The sequence below is a fragment of the Ascaphus truei genome, chromosome 3 (assembly GCF_040206685.1).
Source record: "Ascaphus truei isolate aAscTru1 chromosome 3, aAscTru1.hap1, whole genome shotgun sequence".
Taxonomy (NCBI): Eukaryota; Metazoa; Chordata; class Amphibia; order Anura; family Ascaphidae; genus Ascaphus; species Ascaphus truei.
Window position 1 is genome coordinate 66,832,989 of NC_134485.1, and position 11,612 is coordinate 66,844,600.

An 11,612-nucleotide genomic window follows, 5' to 3' on the forward strand; every position below is an offset into this window, starting at 1 on the left:
AGTTTTATGTGCTGATTTAAGGATAAAGGATACCTGGTTTTCCAAAGGGGGGGATTAAAATATGGCTGTCCTGACACTAGAATAAACAGGACCATTGTAAATGTGCCCTGAAGGGGTTCTGCAAATATCAGACAGTGGGGTTAAGAAAGTGTTCCAAAAAGTGTACATTTATTAAATGGGAAAAATGCTGGACCTCACAACAATTAGCAAGAATAACAAATAGATATTTGTAACAGTTGCAATGAGATGAATTAAATGATGCCAAACACTTCATGATTAGGAGGTGCCAAGAACAGATCTCCATTTCTCATGCAAAAATATAAGTTATATGGTCATGTTTGATATTCAGTGGTAAAGTATAGAAATTCTTTATCTTTTATTTGATGAAATTGTCTGCATTTACTATAACTGTATCTTCTTGTAATAATAATTTTCTGTAACCTAAGCACTGTATTTTTGTATATTAAAGCTGAACTTTACTAAGTAATACTTTGGGCTCTGATTGAACTGTTGCACGCTTTGTAGAGCGTAATTTACATTTTTGGACACATTTTGCTGTAAAAGATTTTTGTGTGTTAAGTACATAGTTTTTCTTTAGTAAACAGAGACCGAAGACTCTGGAAAATATAATTTTGCGTTGACTTTGGGGGCAGCGGGATAAATATATATTGTAATGAAGTACGGGTAAATATCAACTCATTTTGAAGTACCCTGTGAAGGAGAAAGGTGGGGCCGCGAGTTGGTTGTGTGTATTAACCCTGACTGCATAAATGTCACGTGCTCACAAGTTCGTGACATATGATATATTGGGACAGATTGAGGGGAGATATTATTTATTTGAGGGGCCATACATGGAGAAAACTGAATCCGCTTTATAGCTGTGTGTATTAACCCTTGTCCCATGTATGTATATCTTTATTTATATAGTGGCATCTATGTACATAGCGCTTCACAGCAGTAATATATGTGACCAAATAATATAACACACAAAGGGAATAAGCGCTTCAGACATAAAAGTAAAATTAGGAAAAGGAGTCCCTCCCCCGAAGATCTTACAATCAAAGTATTAAGTAGGAAGAACGTACAGAGAAAGTAGGAAGGTGTTCTTGTCAGTGCATCTGCAAGGGGCCACGGTCGATGCATGAGGTATATAGTACCAGATAAAGGTCACGTGTTCACAGGTGTGCCGTACGTGGCACTAGCGTTTGGCAGTTCTTAAAATGTTGAAAACCACTGAATTATGGGAACATATTAAGGAAAAGCTATTGACGAAATGTATCAACAAACCAGATCAGGCCCTATGTTATATATATAAAATATAACATATCTTCGCTCACCCCACAAAACTAAATGGTGATCATTTATCTAGAACTCTAACTATAATTTTAGTTGTAAAATCAACAATTCAGATTATTAGAATGTACATATTTGGGGGGGGGGGGGGGGGGAAGCAAATATTCCAGGATTCAAAATGTCAAATAATGATAAATTAAATTTTATACAATACGTCCTGTATTTGTTAAGTTCACTTTTGCAGCTGAAAATGTATGGATTTACAGTTCACAAAGTAGATTAGCAGGTTCAAAATTAATCTATTCTTAATACTGTATAAGTAACCATGTCTCAAGAAAGTTTTTTGACATAACAGGCAACGGGTTTCTCCCTGCGAGCAAGAAAAACAAGGGATCTTGATCACTACTGGTTCCCAAGCCCAGTCCTCAAGGAACAGTAACAGTGCAGGTTTTAAGGATACCCCTGCTTGAGCACAGGTGGTTCAGTCACAATGATTGGGCCACCTGTGCTAATGAGGATTGCTTTAAAACCTGCACTGTTAGTAGCTCAGAGGTAAAGAACATGGTCCCTGAAGCAAATGGACCTAGTTTGGATCGGTCTGCTCTCCTTGTGACTTTCGGTAAGTCACTTTATTCACCGGGGACCCAGAAGAACACAGGTAAAGTCCTGTATATAGCACTCACAAATCCTCTCTCCAAAAAATGAAATCATTGTGCGTGTAAGTGCCACACCCCACTTGTGGAATTGAGACTGTATACGAAGGCTATTTTATGTTGATCGGGATCCTTATTGATTATATGATATTACGTCTGAAGCAGGACTTTTTCTTGTAGTTTTGCAAGTCACTTTATTTCATGCACCAGATAGATGAGCTTTTCAGGGCAAGGATTCATGATCCAGAAGGAAAAAAAGCACTTTAAAAAAACCCAGGTAGTGGTATGTAATGATTTTTAAAAATGATTTTAATGTGATTATTACATCTACATTGTTAGAAGAGTTCATTAATAAACTAAATGATAATGCCTTCAACCTAAGACTAACAACTGCGATCAGTAAAGCCCTCTTGAACTTGGATCTAAAAATTGAATGTGGTAATGATGGCACATTACAAATGACAACTTTTAGGAAGGAAACTGCAACGAATAGACTTCTAAGAGCTAACAGCCATAACCCAGGACCCCAAATTGGTGGTAGCCGTATTTGAAGAAATTGTTAGTCAATTAGTGATTTTGAGAAACAAGCTCAAACTTGACCTTAAACAGGGATTTCTTCAATGAGCTTATAATAAGGGGGTATTAAAAAGAGCTTGGGGGTGAGCTACATCGACTTCTCGGGAATCTCAATTACGAAATGAACCGACCCCTGTTGATCAGCCACAGAAACGTATTCCAGTTACTGGGACAATCAATGGCAACTTCTTAAATCCATCCTACAAAAGCATTGGCATATTTTACTACAGGACTCAATTTTAAAACCAGTAATAAGGAGCAGACCAATTCTTGTGAGTAGGAGAGCAAAATACCTAAATGAATGGTTGGTACATAGCCATCTCTCCCCAGAAACAATATGCACTTGGCTAAACCAACTTCAAGTCTCTGGGTCCTGTAAAGGGTCGACATGTAGAGCCTGTGATTTAATACTCCTGACAAAAACCTTAACAAACTAGATGAAACGAGATCTTTTAATATTTGCTATTTTATAAATTGCAAAACTACTGGGCTGTTGTATATGGCACAATGAAGTTGCAACAAAAAGTATGTGGGGAAAACATGTCGCCAGTTCCGACGCAGACTACTGGAACACATTGGTGCCATACGCAACAAGTTGGACATCCCAGTAGCCTAACATGTGAATACTTACCACCAAGAAGACATAATCTCCCTAAAATTCATAGCAACAACACCCAATGTTAGAAAAAGTTATTGTGCTAGAGAGATCCTCAAAAGATAGTCCAAATGGAGCTGTAAGTTAGGGACACTTGTCTTCAATGGTCTAAATGAGGGTTTTGTCTAATCTCCCTTTGAGTGTAATCCTCTTTGCCCGGCTCTTAAGGAGTCTCACATCAATAGTCTATGTACATGGCAGTGCTCATTCGTGGTGACCTTTACCAGGGTACTGGATTAATGCAGACTGGGCGTTTATGGTAGAAAGATTCTCCTTTATTTGACAGCATCCACACTATGTACAAAGCAGTGTATTCTTCAATGTGTTCTTACCAACTGTTGCTTCCCTAGGGTACGCCCTCACTTAATGCCCGTAGAGAGGTGCTGCTACTTGTTACTGGGTTCACATTCTACAATGAGCTCCCTCCGTATAGGGTGCATGCCTCTGAATTCCTTGATTCCATCTTGGACTCACTAATATACCTTGTCTATAGCACTCTAGTGCTGAGGCAAAAGTGTTATCCATTATCCACAGACTACACCTCCTTCCCTTTGGATCCATGCCCAAGTACTGTATAGTGGGCTCTCTGATACTGATCTCTTGGAATCCCTGGACCACTTCTAGGGAAGCCCCTATAGGATACAGATTTCCCTTTTTGGGGGAACCTGTACTCCTTCATTTATTGCTTTGGCACACGGATCCTATCTACAAGGGCACTTCCCTAACTCAAAAATAATAACCCGATACCTGTACTAACTATTACTTGATGGGGAACCTAGTATACAAATGGGTAAATCAATGGATTAACCCTCCAGGCGCTCAGAATAAAGCATAGTCCTGCTGGTGAGCAATAATACAATAAATCACATAGACCCCGGCTGTATTCAATCGTATAGCAGTGTAGAAAATGTATCCTTCCCTCCAACCGGCTCACCAAGAGCACTATAAGGCTGGAACACGGGAAACTCACGTATATTACTTGATGTCCGGTCTTTCAAATTGCTGTGCTGTATGCTCCCGCTCCTCCTGGATAGGCTGGGGTCTCTCCGTCGCAGGATCTCGTTGCTTCACCGCCAACCCGCTGCCCGCCGATGCGGAGGGTGGTCACCTGACCGGCGGCATGGATGGTGCTTCTGAGTGACGTCACGGCAGACCCGACAGCCAGGAACACCCAGCAGTGACTCGGCGTGCAGGCGCGCAGTGAATCAGCATGGATAATCTCTTAGAAAAAGAGTAAATGCGCCGCACAGCACCAAAAAAGAAAGTGAAGGCTGATATGGGAAAAGTAAAAAAGCTTTATTTGCACAAGGTGCAAGCGAAACCTCTTGACAAAGGCCTCCCAGGCCGAAACGCGTCAAGAGGTTTCGCTTGCACCTTGTGCAAATAAAGCTTTTTTACTTTTCCCATATCAGCCTTCACTTTCTTTTTTGGTGCTGTGCGGCGCATTTACTCTTTTTCTAAGAGATTATCCATCCTTGATGGGGAACCTATTTATACACGTGTGCACTTCAGGTTCCTCTACTTGTCGCCTCCATGGAACCTAACCTTCTAGAACTGTATACTGTATGTATATGTGTATATATATATATATATATATATATATATATATATATGCAAATATAACTGTATGCTCATCTGCACGTCTTAGGCAGGTCTGCAACCCCGCCTTTCCCCATTATCACCCAGCATACAGCACTTCCACTGCAGCAAGGGATTCTGGGAAATGACATGCAAATGAGCACACAGTGTCACTTTTTGCCTCAATAACCATTTTTAACATGGTTCCCTATAGGCTTAAGCTTGCTGCATGGTCACAGCTTTGAGCACAGCCAGGGTTAAGGCGCATACCCAGAAAACCACCCACAGACAGCCGTTTCGACTTTGATGGGTCTCATCAGTGTGGGGTTGATTTTACTGGGAATGCAAGAGAGGCTATGGGATAGGCTAAACCATAATACTGAGTTAGACATTTCTCTATGTGCGGTGGTATTGGAAATTTTTCATATGCAGCAATTGAGCACATTCCCTCCCACATTAGAGGTGGGGATGGGGAAAATACATTGAACAAACGGGAAATGTACTGGATTTACACCCTGGACACACTTCATCCATTGGGCATTAACCATGAGTGGGAGCTTAAACATTTCTTGGTGGGTTAACCCTTTCTATTCTCCCATTTTGAAGGTGCCTGGGGTGTATTCCATTACATAAAAGAGTTAATATAGGTAATATGTGTATGTGTGTGTATATATATGTCAGCTAACATGTTTATTTATATGATTATTATTCATATTTCATATAGGAATTATTTACTTACAATGTATTGAGTTATAGGTTAATCATCTATGGTCTTTATCAATTTTGTGTGAATTTTCATTATATATGAACAGTATTAATTTCAAACTCTTCCATGATCATTCCATTATGTAATTTGTGAACATTTCAGCTCCATTGTTTTTAACCCTTTTTATAAAAAAGAAACATCTTTTTCAATGTGTGTATTGTATTTTACTATGTTGTTATCCACATGAGACGGTTTCTATGTTTGTTCAGACACCATGATCTAGTGTTCATTCATTATGTCGCAGCTGAGTGGAGGCAGTCCCTCCACGAAATTTGTAACCAATTAGAGTCTTATTTGCTCTATATAGAGACGGTCTCATGCGTAGGGAAATCACTCTTTGATAAAGTCCGCACCCGGACGAAACACGTCAGAGTGTCACTTGTACTGATGTTCACTTTGTCGATTCAATAAAGTTTTTTATTTTTTCTACATGCGTTTGGCTGATTGGAGGAGCTGTGACCGCTGTGTCACCTGTTTTTTCCCATCTTACCTTGTTCTTCATTTCCGGCTGGAGCACGCGGACACCACAAACAGCAGACAGCCGTGCTGCATCACCATCAGCTTCATAGGCAGATAACGGGAGGATATCGTGAGTACTGACCGCTGATTGTACAATCCAGGACACGGGTGTAGGTGAGCTTTTTAGTTACTGGAATTTATGGACTTACCTTTGGGCATTTCTCTGGACGTGCCCATCTGTACTTCTACCGGCGTTACTAGCCCCCCACCCTGTATTAGTCCAATTGGATGTGATCTTTAAATGTTTTTATTAGTCATTTAGTGGTGCCTTTTCTCCTACTACCATGGACTGACACACTTATACCACGGTTTTGGTAGCCACAGAGTCAAAGGGGGTCATTCCCCTATTTTTTCCTGGTCTTAGATTATGACTACAGATGATTTGTGTCTGATGTTTGTCTAGCAGGTCAAGAATACATTTTGTACTACAGTACTACAATCCTTGTACCCGACTAGAAGTGTATCATAAAGGGACTAATTATCCTTTTGGAGTGTCTGCTATTATAACACTATTTTCTGAGTATACTCCTGGGCTACTATTATCTGGGCTCTGGACCAGTGCTCCTAATTGGTAATAGATTACCATCTGTGTTTATTAGGGGCTCAACTGACTGTTCTTTGGTGGACTTACAAATATTAACAACATTGCTTGTATATAATTATATGTTTAACTATTCATCATTCTGCTTCCAGGCATCTTTTAAATTAATAATTACATTAAAAGCTATTTTTTGTTTCAAATTCATTACATACTACTACCGTGAGTGCAGTATACAGTACTTTTTTCTGCTTGATGTTATTGGTTTTCATTCCTGTATGCACCTAAACCTACTTATTACTACTATTTGCTGAGCAAGGGGTGTTTTTCTATTTTTCCAATGGCTCATTATGCCTGCAAAATTGTATGTGTGCACATTGTCAGCATTATGTAACAAAAAATATTGTTTGCACGTTAGCAGAAGCTGGAACAAAGTCTCTGAAATAAGTATATTAAAGGAGCAATCCAAGCAATATCCTACATGTGTTTTAAAAAAAAAGTTTGGACAATAATCTTCTATTTAAACAGCAAACCCACATCCCCCCCAACAATTAAACGGAGCTGGTTCCATATTCTGTTGTGATCAGTTGTTTTATTCTTTTCCTTTCCCTGTTTGTCCCGGTTTATATTTGGCTGGCATTGCGGATAAAGCCACTGGGATGTGAAAGGCAGCGGGTATTTTAATTCCCCCCTGCGGAAGCTATTTGTAAAATGATATTTACAACCAAGTCATTTTTAAATGGCGAATGCTGTAAAAGACAACAGTTTAATTAGCAGTTTAAGTCCATAATTGTGTACAGAGGGTACGTCTGCCCTAACCTCTTCAGTTCCAGAAAGTTTAGCAAAGCAATGTGTTGCTAGCCCTGCTTGTACTTAAGGGGTTAATGCAGCCATACTGCTGTGTCCGGATAAATGCTGATAACCCCACACACCCCACACACCCCACACACCCCACACACCCCACACACCCCACACACCCCACACACCCTTCTATGACCGACATCCACAGAATTGAGAGGGAACCAACTCACATTTGATGTTCAGGATCACGGACACTTTCATGGTGGTGTTACTTTCCAGCAGGCAGGTAAAGGTCACGCCATTGTCGGTGGGTGTGAGCGGGGAGATGCAGACCTGACTGGAGTTCAGGTTCTTCCCAGATCTGAGGTCCAGGGGCTGGATCCCACGGTACCAGTTCAGGCGCTCCTCTCTAGTGTGATTGTGCACGGCGCAGAGCAGGCCCAGGTAATCGGCGGTGTCGGACGTCAGCATGAAACTCTCAGCGTTATTATTGAGTGACAGCTCCACAGCTACAGGAACAATCATTAGGTCAGACATATATTCAGACATTTCTCACTGGCCATTAACACGAAGGGGCTGATTGCTATAAACTCCAATAGATTTGAATGGGAGTTTGGGGCTGATCACTGAGCAATTAGCAGCTTCCGAGTTTACACAATCCACCCATAAAACTCCTATTTAAGATGCTGTGAAGATGTGTTTTCCCTTCTGGAGAAGAAGTCGCCATCAGGCGAATTCGTCATTTGACGCCGCGTTGCCATGGCGACGCGTCACAGCATCTGAATCAAGGTAAGTTTTATTGTTGCACGGGCCTCACGCGATCCCCCGGCATTTAATTTAAATGCCTCGGGGAAGAGTGCGGGTCCTCTGCAAGCGCCCGCCCCCCACCCCCAAAAAAAAATCCAGCGCCACCCACTTTCCGCACCGCTGCTTTAAAGAATCACCCCATAAGCTTCTTATTTTCATAGAGTAAAGCCAACACTGGGAACAATACAGGTACAATACAGCTATACAGTTATGTGGCACAGGGAGCTACTCATGTTAATGCTTAGTTAGCAGTAAGTATACCCAACTTTAATTATAAAGTTTATTCCTTTATTGGTAAACCCCTCCAGCGCCGGTGGCAGTGATGGGGTTTACGCGGCCAAATTGCATGGAAAAGGTGAGTCACTTAATAATATACTTTGAAATGTAAAATTATCCTTACAAAGGATCACTGGTTACCAAGCTATTGAGTGCTCATGAACCGAATAATGTGGTGTATTGCTGGATTATTTCTGGTAACGTGCTGGCTGGCACTGAAAGCCCAGGAAGCATTGGGATCAGGAATTATCTATCCACGGCATAAATTGTCAGATCACAGGCTTTGTATGGATTCTACAGAAGTCTCCGGTTCTGCTTACCTGTAACCTCATGTGGCAGCAGTGCAAGAACTACCCAAACAAGGGACAGGAACAGGCTGTGCTTCATTATCAAAAGATTGGGGTCCGACTGCAAAGAGTAGACGAGACAATTAAAATCATTTACGCCATGTGGTTCCACAGACTGGAACTTAAATTTACCAGGTTAAAAACGTTCTCAGAAAAATGTACTGTAATCATGGTGCCTTTGAATTGCTGAGTGATGTTCATGTCCGCTAATGTCCCTTCATCAGACTACCTTTATCCTGGTTGTTACCTCTAATTCAGGAGTAAATTGGCCATAAATTGAGTTAAGGTTCAGTGGCATTTAATACATTTGTGCCAACGTTTCTTGCCTAGTAACCAACCCACAGCGCACTAAATAAAGAATGAAACTCGTATGTGAACTTGCAGGTCCAAAAAAATAAAAATGTACACGAGTGATCCGTGAAATAGATTAAATGTATCTGGCACTTTAAAAAATATATATAATAATAATCGGGTGTAATAACCTTTGAGAATCTTTGCCTAATCCTTTTTTTCTTTTCTTGTGAATTCTTGTATGAGGCAAATTGGCAATAACTTTTATTTGCTCTTTTTTGAACAGTAATGTTTATACCATCACTGGTCAAACAGCTAAAAGTGAAGTGCACTGCATCTGATCTGACAGGAGTTATTCAGATTACACGATACAAAGTAGTACAAGTAAAAGGTGAATCTCTCTACGAAGGCAGATTCCATTGCTATATTTAGTTATACGGTTTTAGTTTGGTTACATGCAAGTGGCAAATTTGTATCTCTGGGTTTTAGGCCAAGTGACGATGCACCTACCTTCCCCTTTTCCAAGGATTTGTCCATTTTCCAGCTGCTTGTCTCTCTGAGGCTGTGATCATCAGCTGTGTCCAAGAAATGAGCATGCTTGTGTGTTAAATGCAAATCTTATACTCTCAATTCTTTATGAATGTCGGGTTCATTGCCTGAGAGGTTACAGTTCAAGGTCTACATTTGTTTATGGTTTCTGAGTAAATATAAAACCCATCTTGAGAAAAGCGTTCTGCATTGTTGAGTGTAGACAAACCTGTTCTCAGTCCCTTAATGGCCTTGGGTGAGGCGCTTAAGTGACCAGGAATTCCAGCTGTAAATGCCATTTCTGTGCCATTGACCCTGTGGCTGTACAGAAACTACCCTTACCAGGAACTACCTAATGAAAAATATATCTACATATATGCCCAACTACACTGTCAGATAATGCAGTGATCATTTCTGCTGGGGACTGTCTAGATGCACAAAAATGTCCTCAATGAAGTTGGAGTGTGGATATTGACTTAAGATTTTGTCGGGATATACATCTTGGATTTGTCCATTACGTGGTGCCTACAACATTTTCCCCACCCACGGAATAAATCAAAGGATGTAAAACAATAGAAAGGATCGATGGAAAATTCCAAAGAGCTGCTGGTAAATCTCTTCTACCTGGGCTCATTATTTCTGCTTCCCAATCACTAATCCCTCTCTCTTCCACAAGGCTCCTGGCATCCTTTCTATTTTAGGAAACTGAAAGAGCTCTGCTCAAAGGTTAATGAGAGAGAATAAAAATGAATGTAATATTCACACACACATTTACAAACCTGATATGATGTGTCCTGCGCATATAGGTGAACAGCTGCAGCCCTGGGATTCTCACAACAACGTCATCACGTTGACACTCACGTGGTTTGTGTTTGGAGGTGAGATCAGTCCGGGATACTTCCCAGGGCTGCAGTTGTTCACCTATATGCACAGGACACACCATATCAGATTGGATATTCACTGTATGGATGACTTATTCAGTGTCTCTTGGGAGTTTTAAAGTAATACTCTACTGCTGCGTAGTTGGCATTATTTATGCTTTTACAGCCTCACACAGACTTTGTGTGTGACTGTTGTTGTGAGTACAGCCTATTACTATCTGTCTGTGGGACTTAGGCATTAGGTATAATATTACACTGCCTATTCCTCTCACCTCCATACATTTTGGGGATTTTTAACTATGCATTTTCATGCATCTTTATGGTGTTTCGTCGGGTTTTAATTGTTTAATAAAACTTTATTATTTTTGTTGAGTGTGACCTTTTGAGGCTGACCCCACTGTGGGATTAAGCTATTTTTGGCTTCCATTGTGATGACACTTTTACCTATAGTGTTATCTATCATGAGTGCTATCATTGGGAGCTTTATGTAATCCTTGTGATTACTTGTGTGTTTCAACTTGTGTTGTTGCACGGTTTTGTGCCATTATCAGTGTCTTTAAGTTTGTTGTGAAGTTTTCTGCTGACTAATTTCTGTTTGAGGTTTGGTGGTTGCCGGATCACAAGAATGGGAGGTTTGGGAAAGATTTCTTTTAATGTCGCATCCTCTGTCAGCATGGGTTGCAGATCTTTGATTATTTTTCGTATTCCCTCTAGGGTAGGGCTGTATGTGGCCACTAGTGGTATGCGTGTGGTAGGTTCTTTCTGTCTGTATTATAGCAGGTGTTCTCGTGGGGCTTTTATTGCAGATGTAATAGTTCTGGCAATGGTCTTTGGTTTGTATCCCTTCTGTCTGAACGATTCGGTCAGGGTTGTGAGATGCCGATTTCGGTCTTCAGTGTCAGAGCATATGCGGTGGTATCTTATAGCTAAATCTGTCTGTGGATTTCTTGTATACAGATGTGTGCAGTTTGCCATCTTTCAGTGTTACTGTGGTATCTAGAAAGTTTACTAGGTAATCCATTTGAGTTTAATGGATGGATTGAGTTCAGGGACTTGTGAAATTGCTTTAGGTTTCCTTCACCCTCCACCCTATATACACAAAT

The 11,612-nt window shown here is 40.7% G+C and overlaps 1 protein-coding gene across 1 annotated transcript in view; it reads right to left on the reverse strand.

Moving 5' to 3' along the window:
- The window catches only part of TMIGD1 (transmembrane and immunoglobulin domain containing 1), a 30,284-nt gene extending 20,533 nt beyond the window's left edge, over positions 1-9,751 (reverse strand). Inside the window, exons 1-3 of the mRNA XM_075594246.1 lie at positions 9,611-9,751; positions 8,783-8,870; positions 7,610-7,888 (exon numbers count right to left, since the gene is read on the reverse strand). Coding sequence (XP_075450361.1) covers positions 7,610-7,888; positions 8,783-8,870; positions 9,611-9,637 — 394 coding nt within the window. The 5' untranslated portion in view covers positions 9,638-9,751. The remainder of the gene's footprint in view (positions 1-7,609; positions 7,889-8,782; positions 8,871-9,610) is intronic.
- Positions 9,752-11,612: the final 1,861 nt, after the last annotated feature.